Source organism: Urocampus carinirostris, chromosome 19 (assembly GCF_059441175.1).
Source record: "Urocampus carinirostris isolate Australia breed hairy pipefish chromosome 19, RoL_Ucar_1.0, whole genome shotgun sequence".
Lineage (NCBI taxonomy): Eukaryota > Metazoa > Chordata > Actinopteri > Syngnathiformes > Syngnathidae > Urocampus > Urocampus carinirostris.
In genome coordinates this window covers 18,391,867-18,411,743 of record NC_142367.1, presented here as the reverse complement: position 1 = coordinate 18,411,743, position 19,877 = coordinate 18,391,867, and the positions used below count along the sequence as shown (strand labels likewise).

General features: G+C 40.0%; 1 protein-coding gene across 4 annotated transcripts in view; it reads left to right on the top strand.

The window, feature by feature from the left end:
- Window positions 1-2,023: 2,023 nt before the first annotated feature.
- The window catches only part of LOC148347552 (myosin heavy chain, skeletal muscle), a 53,772-nt gene continuing 35,918 nt past the window's right edge, over window positions 2,024-19,877 (top strand). The window contains exons 1-3 of one of the 4 annotated variants that reach the window (XM_088322958.1): window positions 2,024-2,165; window positions 14,619-14,846; window positions 18,729-18,815. In XM_088322958.1, the coding sequence (XP_088179084.1) occupies window positions 2,100-2,165; window positions 14,619-14,846; window positions 18,729-18,815 (381 nt within the window). In that variant the 5' untranslated portion in view covers window positions 2,024-2,099. Of the gene's footprint in view, window positions 2,166-11,361; window positions 11,641-13,057; window positions 13,170-14,618; window positions 14,847-18,728; window positions 18,816-19,877 lie in introns of those variants that run through there. The other 3 variants (XM_088322957.1, XM_088322959.1, XM_088322960.1) reach the window with 3 other exon arrangements.

The window sequence follows — 19,877 nt, the reverse complement described above, 5'->3', positions numbered from 1 at the left end:
ACACATATATGAAAACAAAAAATTAAAATGCTTTCTGGTATTGTTCAGGGGACCGGATCCGGCCCGCGGGCTGTAGTTTGGGGACCACTGCCTTGAGAGAATATTGATATTGAAGTTGATCTTTTTACTTTATCTGCAGCAAGGCCACTGCAGCTTCTTCTTCAAGGCGTTTTGTGGTCCTGCCAGCTGGAGAAGGTGTGAAAAAAAGCCATGGATTCTTCTTCAATCTGCAAAAAAAGAACTTGATCCAGTTCAATACGGAAACGCTTATCATGGGGGCCGGACTTGTAGATTAGGGAGAAAGAAAAAAAAAAGAAATAAGGGAAAGAGAAGGAGAGAAAAGTAGAGAGCAAAAGAAGAAAGAGAGAGAGAGAAAGAGAAAGAACAAGAGAAGGAGAGAAGAAAGAAGGGGAGAAAGAGAGAAGCGTAAAGCAAGAGAGAGAGAGAACGAGAGAAAAGGAAAAGAAAATGAAAAAAAGGAAGAAAGAGCAAAAGAAGGTAAAAAGACACAGAGAGAAAGAGACAAAAAAAGAGACAGGGAGAGTGAAAGAATCAGAGTGATAGAGAGTAAGAGAAAAAGGGAGGAAGAGAGAGAGAAATACAAGTGAAGCAATTGTGAGAGGCACCTGGCTTTGGCAACATCAAGTGGATATATTTTAACCTGCAGCTCGTTTTTCTCTTGCGCTTCTCTGAGCCTGTTTGACGCCCCTGCTTTAACGCATGGTTCTTATATCAAACTTTATAAAAAAAATGCCAAATACAGTATATTTCATGAATACACAGTACAATATTTAAACAAAGGGTTTATTTATAGAAAAAGAAGCAGTATTGGATAGTGTACAGGAACAAAACATCGAAGTTTTCTAGGATCCTTGGAATTTAATTGCATCAAAGCAACTCCAAAGCAATGGAATTGAATTCCCTGTATTGTTATGGATAACAACCCAATGAGATTAAACACGGCACTCCGAGGCAAACACGTAACAAACCTTTACATATTTCCTACTTGATGTTGAAACGCTAAATAGATCTAAATGACCAAAACATGAAAGTTACCCAAATGTTTTGGAATACCAACTGCTTCTAACTGAAAAAACGCGAGAGAAACAAGGCACGGGGAACACATACTGGGTTGAACAACAGTATAACATCCCCACATGTACCAACTATAATGGAACAAAACATGAAAGTTACTCTAAGACCCAAATGTTTTGGAATACCAACTGCTTCTAATTGAAAAAACGCGAGAGAAACGACACGGGAAACACATACTGGGTTGAACAACAGTATAACATTCCCACATGCACCAACTCTAATGGAACAAAACGTGAAAGTTACTCTAAGACCTAAATATTTTGGAATACCAACTGCTTCCAATTGAAAAAACGGGAAAACACATACTTTGTTGCTCTTTGTCTCTTTCTCTCTCTGTGTCTTTTTAACTTCTTTTGCTCTAACTTCCTTTTTTCCTTTTCTCTCTTTTCTCTTTCTCTCTTCCGACCCTTTGCGCTTTCTTTTCTCGCCTTCTGTCTTTCTATTTCACTTTGTATTTCTTTCTTCCTTTCCCTTTCTTTTCCCCCTCTCTCACGACTTTTTACCTCTTTTGTTTCTCACGCTCTCACCCTCTCTCTCTTTTTCTTTCTTTGTCTCGCCCTCTCTCCTTTTCCCTCCCTCTTTTTCTTATTTCTTTATCTCTCTTCTCTTTAATCTACTAGTCCGGCCCCCAACAGAATGTTTGTTGTATCGTGTGGCCCCTGAGTTAAAATGAGCTTGACATCCCTGCACTAAGGGATTACTCTAAATATTATTACACCCGACAGTATAGATTACACCAAAATTGTTTAAAAAAAAAAAAAAAAAACTTTGTATGGTGTTAAACTACGGTAAGACTGTGTACTCATAACTGATACTAATGTGTGTGCGCGCTAGAGAATTAGGTGAGGTAGCAACAACAGCGTGCAAGTTGGTTCCTGTTTGCTCCTAAAGGTGGTCGCATGCACACCCTTCTTGCAAAAGTCAGCGTCCTTCCACGAAGTCTCCCTCGCCCGGTCCGTTCTGCTGGCTTTCGGCCCCGGGATGGGCCCCCGGGAACCGTGAATATGGACAGGAAGGTGTGCGTGATCCTAACAGACTTTCACCAGTATCGTTCCGCCATCGGACTCCAGGTAAGAAACGATATCAATATAGATGCTAAGTACTTGGATCGGATTGATATGTTTGTCCTGAGCTCCTTCACTGATATCCCCAAATCGGCACTTCTCTCTCTCACCTAGCACCCTCAGCCACTCTTAAGTTTATGCCCGAGTTTGTAAGTGACAGACAGATTTTTGGCAACCCTGCCTACCTGGCAAGCTGCTGCATTATGACTTCGCTGTGCCGAAAAATGTCCCCCGCCCCGCGTGAAATAGCATACGTCACTCGCGCAAACGTCACTTAAACGAGTCTGTATCCGTCACGGTTGCCCATGGCGCCCAATTGGCCCCACTTGTTTGGCGCCAGCTGCGGCTCATTGACTGATTGGTTTCCCTCCTATTTAAGCTCAGTGCTCTCACTCACCCCTTGTCAGTCCGTCAACGAACCTCTGCTCCCACAATACGTGTGTTTTGACTCTATGCGGTTTCCTGCTCCGGTATCGATCCGGCCTGTCTCATTCTCTCCGGTATCTTGCCCCATTCTCCAGTATCCGGTATTGATCCTGCCTGTCTCGTCCTGTCCGGTATCTTGCTCCAGTCTCCAGTATCGATCCCGTCTGTCTCGTCCTGTCCGGTATCTTGCTCCCGTCTCCAGTATTCGGTATCGATCCTGTCTGTCTCCCCCTGTCCGGTATCTTGCACGAGTCTCCAGTATCCAATATTGATCCAGCCTGTCTCGTCCTGTCCGGTATCTTGCTCCAGTCTCCAGTATCCGGTATCGATCACATCTGTTTTGTCCTGTTTTGATATCGGTCCGGTCTCCATTGTCTGGTATCGTTCACGTCATTCTCGTCCTGTCTGTTATCTGTCTCCAGTCTCCTATATCTGTTATCATTCCTGTCGGTCCCATTCTGTTCGGTATCGACACCATCTGTCCCGTATCGGCTCGTGTAACTGGTATCGATGACGTTGGCTTCCTGTTGATCCAATATCGATCCTGCCTGACACGTCCTGTCCGGTATCTTGCTCCCGCCCTCAGTTTCCGGTAACAATCCTGTCTTTCTTCTCCTGTCCGGTATCTTGCTTTATTTTACGGGAATGGGACAGTCACGCGTGTGAACGCAAATGTCAAGGATGCGGCGATTGCCAGGCGGAGGAAGTGAGACAGAGAAGTCAGAGGCAGACGATGTCGAGGCCGGACAGAACAGATGGGATCGATACACAACACACGGGTAGATACCGAGTGGGACAGACGGGATCGATACAGGATACTGGAGCAAGATACCGGACAGGACGAGACCGATACAGGATACTGGAGACTGGAGCAAGATACCGGACAAGACGAGACAGACTGTATCGATACCGGATACTGGAGACCATAGCAAGATACCGGACAGGACAAGACAGGCTGGATCAATATTGGATACTGGAGACTCGTGCAAGATATCGGGCAGGAGGAGACAGACAGCATCGATACCGGATACTGGAGCAAGATACCGGACAGGACGAGACAGACGGGGTCCATACCGGACACTGGAGCAAGATACCGGACAGCACGAGACAGGCGGGACAGGCAGGATACTGGATACACGAGGGATAGAATTAAAACACCCGTCTTGCCAGTGCAGAGGTTCGTTGACAGACTGACAAGGAGTGAATGAGAGCACTGTGTTTAAATAGGAGGGAAGCCAAACAGGCACCGAGCCAACGAGGTAACCGAAAACAGACAGGTGGAACAGATCAGGGTGCAGAGACAGAGCAGGGAGGTGATTGGTGCTGGTTACCGTGAGAGATTTGTGCTGTGTTTATCATAATTGTAGGAAGGTTTCTATTATTTAAGGATCATGATAATTCAAAGAAAACGTATCAATATTGGACTGGTATCAATCGATACTATCTTGGATGATCGATACCAAAAATCCCTGTATCGTCTACCTTTAGGCCCTCTAGGCCTCTTAAAAGGGGGAGAAAATGGGGGGCGGGGTAGGCAATTACTTTGGTCAGGGGCCACCAACTTTCTTCATAATTTTGGAGCACTAATTACAGAGTACTCTTAATAATACCACTCAGCAAATACTGGTTAAAAGGACGTTTAAAGCACAAGTGTCAAACAGGCGGCCCGCGGGCCACATCAGGCCCGCTGAGGGATTGAATCCGGCCCGCGAGACAACACTCAGAGAAGCGCAAGAGAAAAACGAGTTGCAGGTTAAAATATATCCACTTGATGTTGCCAAAGCCAGGTGCCTCTCATAATTGCTTCACTTGTATTTCTCTCTCTCTTTCTCTTCCTCCCTTTTTCTCTTACTCTCTATCACTCTGATTCTTTCACTCTCCCTGTCTCTCTTTTTCTCTTTCTTTGTCTCTTTCTCTCTGTGTCTTTTTACCTTCTTTTGCTCTTTCTTCCTTTTTTTCATTTTCTTTTACTTTTCTCTCGTTCTCTCTCTCTCTTGCTTTTTGCTCCTCTCTTTCTCCCCTTCTTTCTTCTCTCCTTCTCTTGTTCTTTCTCTTTCTCTCTCTTTCTTCTTTTGCTCTCTACTTTTCTCTCCTTCACTTTCCCTTATTTCTTTTTTTTTTCTTTCTCCCTAATCTACAAGTCCGGCAAGTTGAAATATGTTAACTTAATGTTGCCAAAGCCAGGTGCCTCGAACAAAGACACTGTACTTGTATTTTGTTTTTTTCTCTCTCTCTCTTTTCCACTCCTTTGTTCCCACTCTCTGTCTCTGTCTCTTTCACTCTCTGTGTCTCTCTTTTTCTCTTCCTTTGTTGCTCTTTGTCTCTTTCTCTCTCGGTGTCTTTTTCACTTCCTTTTTTCCTTTTCTCTTTTTCTCTTTGCGCTTTCTTTTCTCTTTTCTTTCCTTCTGTCTTTCTATTTCTCTTTGGATTTCTTTCTTCCTCTCCCTTTCTTTTCCCTCTCTCTCATGACTTTTTATCTCTTTTGTTTCTCACACTCTCTCCCTCTCTCTCTTTTTCTTTTTTGTCCCGCCCTCTTCCTTTTCCCTCCCTCTTTCTCTTATTTCTTTATCTCTCTTTTTTTTCTCTCTTTAATATACCAGTCCGGCCCCCGACAGAATGTTGGTTCTATCGTGTGGCCCCCGAGTTAAAATGAGTTTGAAACCCCTGGTTTAAAGGATGGTATTCTTGAAATAACAAACAAACAAAAAAACAAAAAATATATAATTTTTTTAAGACATCTGCATTCCCATTGGACAAGGTAAACAGGAAGATTCCCATTAAAAGGGCAGTGTGTAGTACTTTACCACTAAATGTCACTTTATTGTTTGTTGAAGCCCTAAACAAGTGCTAAAAATCACAAGAAAGACTAAATTTGTAAGGAATATCAAATTGACCAAAAAGCAACATTTCCTTTTGACCAGCCTTTTGTTGAGAATGCGAGAAAGGAAAGCATAAAGAACAAAATCAAAAATATGGAGAAAAATAAATACAGAAAGAAGAAAATAATGTAAAAAGGAAAAGATGGAGAGAAAAGAGGGGAAAAACGATGAATAAATAGGCAGAGAAAGTAAAGCAAGAAAAAAAGAGTAAAAACAGACAAAATGAAGGAATAAAGAATAAAGAAAAAATCTGAAATAGAAGAAGAAAATAGAAACAAAAGGAAGAAAAGAAAAATGAAAGAGTAAACAAAAAGAAAAAAGCCAGAATAAAATGAACCAGCCTTTCATTAAGAAAAAAAGAAAAGAGAAGGAAGGAAGGAAGGAAGGCATAAAGAAGAAAAGTAAAAAGACTAGAAAATGAAAAAAGAAATACAGAATGAAGAAAATACAGTAAAAAAGGAAAAGGTAGAAGGAAAGAAAAAGTAAGGAATGATGAAGGAATAAAGAGACAAAGAAAGGAAAGCAAAAAAACAAACAAAAAAAGAACGACGGAAAGAATAAAGAAAGAATTCAGAAAGACAAAGGGAAAAATAAAGAAAACAAAGGAAAAGAAAAAAGGAAAAAGCCAAAAAAAGCAGCCTTTCATGAAGACAGAAAGAAAGAAGAACAAGACAAAGAAAAGAAAGCAAACTGAAAAGAGACATAACCAGGGAAATAAAGAAAGAATTCAGAAAGACAAAATGAAAATCGAAGGAAAGAAAGGAAAATAAAAATGAAGGAGTAGAAAAAAGGAAAAATCCAGAAAAAAACAACAAAAAAAGTTATTTTGGGGCAAGATGGCCAACAAAGATGTTGGCTCCTTTGAAGTGTGACTTATCGTTGTCGAATAAATAAAAATTTCACAGCCTACAAATATTTTTTAAAAAAAAGATTGTTTAAATTATAGTTCAAGTTTTTTACTTTAACATATTATTTAAATCCATAATGTTGATGTAATTAACGGGCTCCAGCACTCCTGCGACCCTACTGAGGAGAAGCGGTGTAGGTAATTGATGGATGAACGGGTGACATTTTTCGTTTTCACCACTAGGAGGCGCTAAATAACACACTGCCCATTTAAGTTAAACTTACTCCACTACCTAGTATTAGACGTCTATTTTTGACTAAATCACATGTAAAAAAGAAGTCTGGCGATTGGTTAGGAACATAGAATACACTCCACGCCACACATTTTACTTCAAATATATAAAGTCCCGACTGTAATTATGGCCATGAACGCACCACGAATCTAGTAAATAATGGGTCCGCGACACGTTTTTGGCCTAATTACTTCCGGGTGACAATCGTCACCATGCGTCAAAGGTAAGAAACAAATTGGAAACAAACTTATTTATCTATTTATCTTACCATTTAATTATACAGCATACAAAAAGAATAAACGACAAACACTGAAATAAATGATAAAATGCATAAATGGATCAATACTTTGTATTTGTGTATTGTTTTAGTATTGCGTGATTGTTCTGTGTGAGCATTTGTTTATGTGGCATAGATTCATAGGTATTAATTTATTAATACAATAAAATAAAACCAACTCTAACTTTATATGATATAACTCAAATAATAAAACTTTGTAATTAAGAGTAAACAATCATCTTTTACCTCGCCATTGAATCAATAATTATCTCAACAAGTTAGATATAATTCAATGTTAATCCTCTCGATATTCAAACACGAATTAAAAACCCTTCATGACGTTTTTAGTTTTTGCATTTATTCACAGTTATCATTGATATATATACATATATATCATTTTTTTAACTATGATGTTCTCTCCTGGGTCGAAGACATTCGGCGTCCATTTTTGTAGTCCTCCATTCCTTTTGAAGCGGCTGTCACATACCTGTCAATCTGTACGTTTTTGCTGTACAAAGTACTTTTATTATGCATTTTAAGACGTGTACGACGTACAAGAAAATCTGTACGGAAAAATGCAAATTTGTCAATTATGGGTTCCATCAACTATCACGAAACGGCAAATCAATCAAGTCAAACGAGTTCGCCGCGGTAGCCTTTATCTCGGTATCGTTTTTTTTTCGTTGTAAACGAAGCGAGCGGTTTGATGCCATTGTGCGCATAGTTTGCCGCCTGGGGATTTCCCATTATGCATCATTCCGATCGGGGGTCGATTGAGTAAATTTGAAATACATGTGATCTTAAAAAAACATCAGATTTCATGTGGTAGTTGAGTAGTGAAAGGAAGTCTGTCTCTTTTTAGATAACCGGCTTTTTCGGCTCAACTCATTAAAGAGAGCCGTCTCTCAAACGGCTCACTTGCTTTGATGCATTATATCACGAATCATTATTGTTATATAAAAGGAGAAAATGAAAAAAGACAGGTTTGTGGTTATCCCTTTTAATCCGTATATTACCAACAATAATTTAAAGCAGAAAATGAATTCATACTTATATATATGGTGTAAGATCATTTTGTGTTTTGTAAGGGAAAATACCACAGTTTGTAAGGGCATGGAGCCCTGGAGGTTGACAGGCATGCACTGTCAGTTTTACTCTTCAATTTCCAATTATCAATCCAACCGAGAGAGGTATTGCAATTTGTTTTGATTGCCTATTTAAAAACTAAAGCTGGAATTGAGTGAAAGGGGAATCGTAGATCTGCCACTTTCATTTTATCACGTTTTTTTTCAGTTCTGATGGCGAGTTATGCTCTAAAGCACAGGAGTCAAACAGGCGGCCCTCGGGCCAGATCAGGCCCGCTAAGGGATTGAATCCGGCCCGCGAGACAACACTCAAAGAAGCGCAAGAGAAAAATGAGCTGCAGGTTGAAATAGCCAGGTGCCTCTCACAAACACTGCACTTGTATTCCTCTCTTTCCCTCCCCTTTTCAGCCCTCTCTTTCAATCTCTTTTTCTCTATCGCTGTTCCTCTTTTTCTATTTCTCTCTGTATTTTTACCTTCTTTTGCTCTCTCTTCCTTTGTCCCTTTCTCTCTCTGTCTTGTTCTCTCTCTCTCTTTCTACCCTTCTTTCTTTCTTTCTATTTGTCTTTCTCTCTCTTTCTTCCCCCCTCTCACTATTTCTCTTTTTACCTCTTTTGTTTAACATATTCTCTCTCTCTCTCTTTCTCCCTTTCTTTGTCCCACCCTCTCTCTTTATCTCCCCCTCTTTCAATCTTATTTCTTTCTCTCTAATCTACTAGTCCGGCCCCCCGAGAGAATGTTTGTTCTATCATGCGGCCCCCGAGTTAAAATGAGTTTGACACCCCTGCTCTAAAGCGTGCACTGACAGGTAAACGCTCACGTTTGAAGTATTGTAAGTACAGTATAGTACATGTTCGACGGGGCGAAAAAAACCCCAAGGCTTCCTAAATCCACATTTGACACCATAGCAATTACGGACGTGTGGGAGATGATTTAGCTATGTTATTTCCCACTGACAGAATGTAAAGTTAGGGCTTAACAAATGATAGTTTATTTGCAAAAAATGCATCTAGAAGTCAGGTCATGTTTATTTGAGACGCCCTTAATCTCAAGGAGTCTCAAAAGGCTGCACAGACTATTGCAAACTACAGATTATCATGATACCATCCCCTGATCTAAAACCTACATGAGGGCAAGGAAAAACTCAAAAACCTCAACATAAGGAAAATGAAGAAACTTTGAGAAAGGGATCTCACATGAGGTAAAATAGAATAGAAGAATGGAAGTAGATGACTCCAGCAGTTTTTCTTCCTCTGTTCACACTTATCTGTGTTTTTATTATGAATTATTGTTTAGAGAAAGGAAAGTACAGGTGTACCTCTACTTACAAATGTCTCTACATACAAAAGTTTCAGGAAAATATTGCCTCTAGTTACAAAGGCGTTTCAGGATACAAAGTCAACACAATTTGCTAATAGAGTTCTACCTGGTAATCCCGGTGCGTATGTGTGAATCCTGGCATGCTGGTCGTGTCGCCTTCCTACTCTGTCAACAGTTTATTTTATGGTACCCCTACGAAGCGCTTTCATTCACAATGGATCCCACGAAAAAGAGGCAGAAAAATGGACAGGGAGAAAAGAAGAGGAAGATACTTTTTCTAGTCATTGAGATAATAGGAGATAAGAGTTGAGATAATTTCATCATATCTGAGGAAAGGCTGAAGATTTGTTGACCCAGCTGTTTGAAGAAATTGGAGTAGAAGAGGACCATCTGTTAAGAAGTTACTCTTCCTCTTTCTGCATGAAAACACACACCGCCTTGCAGGAGGAGTTCAAAGATGACAAGGAGGATACAGCAATCTGCCCAAATTGAAGACATTTTGGTAAAATTCAAGAAAAAGTGTTTACAGTTTGGGCTTTCGCTCATTATGATGTCGTTTGCCTCGAACAGTTCCGGCGGATTGTCAAAAGCTGGAAAAAGCAGACATCATTGGATCAGTTTTTCAAGAAACCTAAAACAAAAAACATTATTTCTTCTATTCATTATTTTTTTACATTATGTGCCTATTAATATACGTCTATTGTGCCATAATCTAATTTTAGTTTGTATTTGTTTCATGTTGTGATGCTCTTTTATGATTTACTTAAACATATCATACTTTTGCGGGGCTTGGAACGGATTAGTGCATTTACTTTCAAAAGGCGACTCTACTTACAAATATTTCACAACGAATTAAATCTATAAATAGAGGTTCCACTATACTTGTCTATGTAAGAAATGTGCTACATTATTGACTCGTATTACCTTCATGTATAGAATGAATTCTTTGTTTTTTCTCACACGCAGTTTTCAACGGGAAATATTTTTTTGTGTAATGAATTGGTTTCAATAATAATTACATTTTAAAATCTGTTCCTGTCTTTTAATGGTGCATTGTGTAATATTTGACCACTAGAGGGCATTGTATTGTCTAATGCGAACGAAAACCAGTGTCGAATGAGCACAGCATAGCAGCAAGTTGCCAGACAAACACGGCGGTTACTACGAGGAACGGATTGTAAAAGAAATAGAAATTTATCGACCTATAAATATTTATAAAAGGAACTTTGGTATGATAGGTCATTTATACAGTATCTGCCATTTTTTTGAACATTTTTTTTACAGAATAACCGTTTTTTTGTACCACTAGGTGGCGCTAAATATTACTGTCCCTCTAAAATATTTGTATCTTATCCTGTTTTCCTCAATAGCTTTTTTCCAAATGAACAAAAAAACAGGTTTCCTGTTTCCTTGGTCTCTTCCCAAAATTTTAGTTAGAATTTTTGAATTCTTTTGTAAAGGACAGATAAAATATTTCTATCTATCTCTATCCATACCTACCTACCTACCCTTGTTTAATAAAACATTTTCCTATTTTTTTCCCCTCTTCCCCTACATTTTTTTTTTTTTTTGGTGGTATTTTGTAAAGGCAGAATAAAGAAAATGTTGTTTGAAATGGGAAAAGTATAAAACAAATAGAAAGAATTAAAACATTTTAAAAACTCAAATTTGTATTCTTTTGTGTACTTCAATTGTATCAACATTGGATGTTATTCTGTTGCTTTTCTTTGGGAATGCACATAGACTAGAAATGAAACAACAAAACATGTCTCTTGTTTATAAAAGCAAGGCGTTTACACAAAATATTTTGTCATCGTCGCACTGAGCAAAGCACAATGGGCCTTCAGTGTTTTGACGAACAGAATTCTGTGGCATTGTGGGAAAAGGTGTGGGTGTGGACACACCCAGATATTTGCATCTGTTTTAATGAAGACTGAGAGGACGGATGGACGTTTTCGATTCGTCATTCTGGATTCTTGTTTTGGCCATTTTATCGACTAAGATGATCGAGACCCTCGGTCAGTTTTGATCTTTTTTCGGTGGTTTTAAAGGAGATATCTGAGGAAAAAGGCTGGAGATTTGTCGACCCAGTTGTTAGAAGATATCGGAGTAGAAGAGGACCATCTGTTAAGAAGCGCACACCTAGAAGGACAAGAAGGGTTTAGGACAAGCTATATTAAGTGTAGTACAGACAGGAGAAGGTACTTCTACCCTGGAAGATGTACTCCAGATGTGCTCAGCATCCCTTCATCATAGCTGATACAGAAGAAACCAAGAACGGCCAAGCTGACCCTGGAATAGAACCAGAACTGGACTGGGATGACTTTGGCCCCACATTGGAGACAAGAGAACAAACTGTAGGTATAACACAGGATCTGTTGGACTTCCAGCACATTATCATGTAACAATTCCATATTTGGCATTTAAAAACAGGAAGGGCCCCAAACTAGAACTAGTTTTCAAAAATCCAAAGGCCTGGTATTATCACACTTTGTATAGTTCTTGTTGCTTTTAGACTTCAAGAATCCAGTGCAGGAGTGGGCACAGTTCCTCAGTAGGTCTTGTCAGGCCTTCGTGGCTTGCTTATTCGATCTCATTTCAAAATACCTAATTGACCTAGGTTTTAAGGACTGTGTTTTTGCTGGAAAGTAAGGAGAGTGAGGATGAGCTACACAACTTATTGTTTAGTTTATTTTCTACCATTCTTAAAACTTGATGCTGGCCTTTTAATGCCCACAACCGCCTCAAACATGATCCTTTTCAGTATATTGGGTCATAGAAACCCAGTACCAGGTCCAGCAGAATTTAAACAAAATACCAGTTGAAGGATTTTATACGATTGACTACAAATTGCATTCAATGCAAAAGATATTCACTGACTGGGCTGTAGTTCAATGTCAGGGCACCCTGGTGGAAAATGTTGTTTACAGGAACGGCGGGAACGGGACGTAAGGCTGATAAGATAATAAACACATCCAGACGCAGAAAGGCCCTGATGACGTAGAAACGCTCGGTGTTGAGTGTTCCAGACGTCGGGAAGCTCTTCTCCGAGATGGTGAAGCCCATGGGAGGAGCCGACACACTATCTTGCGGGGACACGTGGGCCATAAAGAAGAGAGCTAAAGGACTTCAGAAGAGGGCTTCCCAGAGACTCCCAACGTCACTAATTCGGCCGTTTTCGATGGAGTACACTTAATTAAATTGTTAATGAAATAAAATCTGCCCCGTGTGAAAATGTCGGCTTTCTTGTTCATCTTTTCCATCAAGAAACGATCGTGCATACATTTTTGGGTGAATGTAGGTTTTTTTTGGGTAATGGAGTCAGATAACTAATTCAAATAATTTGGTAAACGTTACATTCTAATATTTTGGATTGATTTTATATAAACTGAGGCAGACTTTAAAAACTCGACTACCATTGGCTGATTCCAGCATGGAGTATTCCGGTAGTAGGTAACGCAGGCGCCAATTAGCCTTCATATCATTTTCTATAAATAGAAGCTGGGAAGAAGCCATGCAGAAAAGCCGAAGGGTCCCAAAAGAAGGACTTTTATGGAAAAAAACCTGCAAATGGAAAACGGGTGGCGTGGTTAAGTCGCTAAAGTCCGCGTTTTTTCGTACTGTTGTCTTATAGCCAAAGCCTTTCCTGCGATGACTGAATCACGATAAATGAATATTAACCAGAGCGCACTTGACAATGTGATCTTTTCATTCCTGTTATGGATGATTGGCGCTGACCAAGGCTAAACTTGTCTATCGGGCCAGCTCCTCACGTCACGGTGTTGATCTTTGTAGCGGCACTATATTAAGGAGAGATTAGGGCTAACGAAAGGAAGGATTTCGTCAGGCTGCTGGGAGGAAGGCAGATTTTGGGGTATATTTGCTGGTAAGGTGTTTTTCCTGTTTCAGATTTGATATCCTGAATATTGTTTATTCTGACTGTTATACCCAATTGCCTTCGGTGACACCAATATGTCCATGCTATTCTTAAGTGGTTCGTTAAGGTCATAAATCAAAACGTCTTGACATGGTGTCAGCAAGGATGCTTTTCATATATTAGTAACAGTCTTTCTTAGGACACCCTGTTCAACCTTATATTTGTTTGGATTTAACCAGGGATCATTTTCAGCAAATGTTCGGACAGAGCTATTTATGGGACTCATTCAAGAAGTGTCTATTATGTTGTGTCCCAAGCAATGTTCCCTCTAATCTCCCACGGGTCTGAGCGTTCACACAAAGTCGGTGAGCAACGCTTGAAACAATAGTGAGCAACAGCAATCCCTAGTGTGGCGACTAAGTCATTATCAAACATGTCCAAAACTTGACATCAAGTTACATTTTGCTGAGTTTCTGGCAATGCAAAAAAAATTTCACTTTTGAACGAATTGACTCATGTATTATTGCAAAGGTTGTATGGCCTACAAACGTCATTTGTTTTCACAACAATTCTTTCACAAGATTTCCATTTTTTTTTTCCTGGTATCTTTTGTCGCATAATACTAACATTTTTGGGGGCTTATTAAGTCGGTTGTACGATACACAACTGTATTTAATCACATTTTTGAGTGGAAGTACAATGTTGGCAACAGGATTGACTTGGTATAATTGGAAATTATTTGAATGCAACACAAACTTTTTCTTCTTTTTCCCTGTTTTTTTTCTATTTTTTTTAAATTCCTTTAAAAAAATCTCATTGTGTTTATTTTTCCAAGCTTTTACTTTTTTATTTTTGGTCTTTATTTACTTTTTTTACTTTGTTTATTTCGTTTCGTTTTTCTCAGCTTTTCACTACTTTTTCATTTTGGTATCTTTTTCTTTTTTGTTCTATTTCCCCCCCTTCCTGTAAGTCATTTTGTGCACAATTTTACATAATATTTGGTTGTGTAGGGATTAAAGAAGCAAAAACAACCCGAAGAGCCGTTTGGGACCCGAAAGAGCCGGTTCTTTTTAGTGAGCCGAGCCGAAGAAGCCGGTTCTCCAAAAACTCTACTGACTTTACTCAACTTCGTTCTACTTCGACATTGCCATCAGAATAGCACATTTAGAACACAGCGTCAGGAAAACCCATGTATTTTTACCTTCATGCACTGTAACTTTGACTTAATTCGCTTCTTAATTATCAATTTCGAGCCCTGATTTTTGTGAGCTGGCTAGATTTTCTTGTGCGCTGAAAAGCTCTGGGTAGTTTTCTTGTGCGGGCGATGCGCGATTGCGCACGCGCGCAGCTTAGAGGGAACATTGGTCCCAAGTCTGTTTCACTTAGGTGACTTAGCAAACAGTCCAGGATGTAGTCCCACAAGAGTCAATTTCACCAAATGTGTGCACCGACCTTCAGGAGCAGGAAACTGGCCACCTGTCGGAACTGCACTGCGTCCGGCTGGAGAAAACCCAACGTGATCTGGAGCGACAACTATCTGACCTGACAAAGCGTCTGGAAGAAGGTGAGGTGCGCTCAACTCAGCTGGCTGTCTACAGAGACAGGATGGAAGAAGAGTGTAACAGCCTCAAACAGGACCTGAACCACTTGGAGGGGGCCCTGATTGCCTGTGAACAGGATAAAGAGGTAGATAATGCTTTCTGATTCTACCATTAAACCTAGTATACGTTTTGTTGAGAAAAAAAAACAAGACCCAGGATCAATGTTCCCTGTAATTTTGCACGGGTCTGAGCGTTCACACAAAGTCGGTGAGTAACGCTTAAAACAACAGTGAGCAACAGCAATCCCAAGTGTGGCAACTAAATCATTATCAAACATGTCCAACACTTGACATCAAGTTTCATTTTGCTGAGTTTCCGGCAATGCAAAATAATTTTTCTCTTTTGAATGAATTGACTCATGTACTATTGCAAAGGTTGTACGGCCTACAAACGTCGTTTGTTCTTACAATTCTTTCACAAGATATCCATTTCTTTTTATTTCCTGATATATTTTGTCGCATAATCACATTAGTACAATGTTGGCAACAAGATTGACTTGATATAATTGGAAATTATTTGAATGCAACACAAACTTTTTCTTCTTTTTTCCATCTTTTTTCCTACTTTTTAAAAAAAATCTTTTAAATTAATCTCATTGTGTTTATTTTTTCCAAGCTGTTACTTTTTTCTTTTTGTTCTCTACTTTTTTCCTACATTTCTTTTTTTTCTTTTTTTCTGGCTTTTTTCTAAATTTTTCCTTCTTTTTTTCTCTTTTTGTTTTGTTTTTTTTTCTCAGCTCATCACTACTTTTTCATTTTAGTATTTTTCCTTTTTTGTTCGATTCCCCCCTTCCTTTAAGTCATTTTGTGCATAATTTTACATACTATTTGGTCATGTTGGGATAAAGAAGCAAAAACAACCCGAAGAGCCGTTTAGGACCCGAAAGAGCCGGTTCCTTTTAGTGAGCCGAGCCGAAGAAGCCGGTTCTCGACAAACTCTACTAACTTTACTCAACTTCGTTCTACTTTGACTCGACTTCAAAATACCGCATTTAGGACACAACGTCAGGGGAACCCGTGTATTTTTTACCTTCATGCACTGTAACCTTTGACTTAAGTCGCTTCTTAATTAGTAATTTTGAGCCCTGATTTTTGTGAGCTGGCTGGATTTTTTTTTGTGCGCTGAAAAGCTCTGGGTAGTGCGCAATTGCGCACGCACGCAGCTTAGAGGGAACATTGCGCTGGCTAGATTTTCTTGTGCGGGCGGTGCGCGATTGCGCACGCGCGCAGCTTAGAGGGAACACTGCCCAGGATTCATAATAGGCACGCTCCAAAGCCTGTGCATTTGGGAAAATGGTTCAAAGATGTGTTCAAAGTCTGTCTGCTCCTATCTTCGGTGTTTTTTCTTCCCGTTTTGACAACTACACTATGGATTACTTCTATCCTATGGGACATGGTTTTTAGCGCACAAAAAATGCGTGTATTCAAGGAATTTCAACTCCTTGCCCTGAAGAATTCTCGTGCCGGCGTGATGAAGGGGCCTATCGTGGAAGAAGAGCCGGAGCTAGCGAAGCAGCTAGCGGCGTTACAAGTCTTCGGTACCCTCCGTAATCATGGTAAATGCGAAATCACGACCAAATAAGATTGAGTGCTGGTGGAAAACATCGAAGCGCACAGGGAGCGCAGTTGCTGTGTTTTGCGGAAACGTGGCTCACGTTTAGCATTCCGGACGCTAACGTGTAGCTACCCGGAGCTATTCCGGCTTCAACGCCGCTAAACAGAGACACGAAAGCCGGGGGGAATCGGAGAGGAGGCGGACTTGCTAACACGAGGTGGTGTATCCCTGGATTTTCACAAAGAAAAGTTTTCCATCTGCCGCAGGGATGTCGAACTTTTGGACTGGCGTGACGTCATCTACTCCGCTACAAGCACCCCTAGGGCATCATGTTAATCTGTTAATAAACAACGGGGTAGACTGCTGGAAGTGTGAATTTCCCTACGGGGATGAATAAAGTATCTATCTATCTATCTATCTACAAACTCAAAACTATTTTGTATTTCCCTTAAAAATGTAGGATTTAGCAATCCTAATATTTAGTTGCATGACCACAGTTTTTTATAACTGCTTCACATCTGTGTGGGATAGATTCGACCAACTTGTTGCACCTTTCAATTATCTCACTCCATGATTGCTTAACATCATTCCACAATTCATTTACATTTCTTGGTTCTGCCTTACAAGCAGCATTTTTGATATCACCCCATAATTTCTCGATTGGATTGAGATCCGGGGATTGGGCTGGCCACTCCATAGCATTATTTTTTTTGTTTGGAACCAAGACTTTGCTTTTCTACCGGTGTGTCATTGTCTTGTTGAAACACCCATTTCAAGGGCATGCCCTCCTCAGTATAAGGCAAAATAACCTCTTCAAGTATCTTGACATACACAAACCGATCCATGATCCCTGGTAGGCAATAAATGGACGAAACACTTGAATAGGAGAAACATGCCCAGACCATGATACTTGCACCACCATGCTTCACTGTCTTTAATGTGTACTGAGGTTTGGGGGTCCTCTCACACATGTTTTTTGGGCCCTGGACCCAAAAAGGACAGCTTTACTTTTCATCAGTCCTCAAAATGTTCGTCCATTTTGGCGAATAGTAACCTTTTCTGCACATGCTTTTCTTAACAGGACATTGCGTGGGATTCTTGAAAATAAATTAGCTTCACACAGACGTCTTGTAACTGTCACAGCACTTAGAGGTAACTGCAGACTGTGTTTGATCATCCTAGTGCTGATCATTGGCTGAGCCTTTGCCATTCAGGCTATTCTCTTGTCCATTTTAATAGTTGTCTTCCGTTTTCTTCTACGTGTCTCTAGTTTTTCTACCCATTATAAGGAATCATTTTAGCTGAACAGCCAACAATTTTTATACCTCTTTGGAGAGTGAAGAACCTATAATCAACTTTTTAAACAAAGAACGCTGTTCTTCGGAGTTAGTCTTAAACGACCCATTTTCCTCAAATGCATGTTCTACCTGTGCCAGCTTCATCATCCTTAAGTAGGCCCTACCTGATTCAGACCTGTTATTGTTTTTTTTTTCTTCCCCAAATTTGATAAACTCAAAGATTGGTTGCCATATTGCTGTTTTTTTAAACACTCCTATTTCTATTTGCCCAATTTCACAGCCTTCCGAGCGTGCCTATTATGAATGCTTGGTTTTGTTGGTTTTCTGAGAATGGACTGCACCTACTGGTAACTTGTCTGGCATCTAACAATAAAAAATATACTAAAACCTAGGGATGTTCTGGTTAGTCGCATTATACTGCTATTATTTGAACAGCACTTTATCTGACATGCACTGAATACTTCTACCTTGAACCAGATGCCCAGTATTACCTAGACCCCGTGCCTCTGATCCTAGAGGACCAGGCTTTTCTAAGGGAAACTCCAGACACCCTTTGTAGGAAACTCCGTTTGACCTTTTTTTATCAAGGATTGTGGCTCAGAACTATAAGTGAGGCTAGAATGCAGATTGTCTGGTGAATTGATTGGGACCGAGTCCGTATCAGAACAGACATCGTACTGATCTTCCGCCAAAAATGTGTAATATTCATCCTCTTCATAGGATCTCATCTCAGACCCTGTAAGGCTATTCCAACATGTTTGCACTTAGGACCATGTTCCCAGATTTTCAGGTGCTGGTTTTCCTACAGCTCAGCTGCCATTTGTTTCAGTCACAGTCCAATAATGAACCCATCATTGGCCGTGACAACATGCCCATTTCTGTCCTGAAATCCTTTTCACTGAGGTGTAATAAAGGACTTTAGATGTTGTTTCTGTCCAAAGAACACGAGCCACCTATGTCAGGCTCTGCAGGGTGACGGAAAGACTTACGTAGGTTAAGCCGGTGCAAATTTTCCACGGTCAATTTGAGGTGGACCTTTGAGTTGGAGTTAGGGTTGGAGACACATCCTCGAGATGATTATCTTTTTAAACTTGCCCTTTTTTGTCCATTTGCAGCAAGCTATGGCGGAACTTCACGGCGAAGAGGAGAAGGTGGAGTTGTTAACCCAAGAGAAAATCCAACTGCAGAAGCAAGTTGAAGAAGTCAGTACTTCTGGTTTGCGCTTACAAGTTTGAAAATTGTTCCATAAACCTCAATGTCTTTCGAGACACTTTGATTAAATACAAGAAATACAAACTATAACATTGATTCATCATTTTTTTGAATGGTTCTATTTGGAGACTGTAGCCCAACCCCTGAAACTGAGATTTTCATCTAGACTATCAATCATTTGACAGCTCTGTCCCTCCCCGAAAGTCGAAAACTTGTGTCTGCAAGTCTATCAACACCATAAAGCTGACCTGGACTTTAGCTTGGGGGTCTCAGGTCACGGTGGGCTTATGTCCACCCTTTTTCTTGATTATGATGGACAATCTGAAACAACATGGTTCCGTTTAGTCTGGATTTTCTCAACCTCAAAATTGCTGACTCTTAAAGAGATTTTTATTTATATTCAATTGGACAAAACGATAAACGCCCGGGATACAGCGACCCCCGCCTTCCGTTTTTACTTCATAGTGTGGAATAAGATGTTTTTCGGCCCCTTTTTACTACATTTTAACCACTATAAGACATTAAAAAAATATTTTGCATGCCCATTAACTCAAAAAATTCATGTAGAGTTAGGTGTCTAAGATGCAACCATTGGTCGATGTCATATAAAATGCTGGTCTGCTACTGGTTCGCGTCACAACATAACACACATTTCCTACTGGATGAATTACCTCCCACAATGTCTTTCCCTTTATTCAGTTCAGAATCTTGTGTGCTTCGTAAAGACTCTGCGACACAATACTGGTTTTGTTTGTACTGTATTTATGACCACTGTTTTTTATGACTGCTTGACATCTGTGTGGCATCGAGGTAACCAATTTGTTATGGCCATGGCTTGCAGTGATGCTAAAGGAAGAAGCAAAAGCACAACAATAAAAACCGAGCTTGTTATCGTCAAGAAACACAAAGAGGACACGTGAACGGCTACTCTCTCTAATTTGCAAGTCTGTTCTCAATCAACGATCGGAATTATTAAAAATAAGGAAGCAATTAAAGCAAGGAGGTTTACTGTTAAAACAAGGCATCCAGATATATGTTCTGGTCAAATTTTG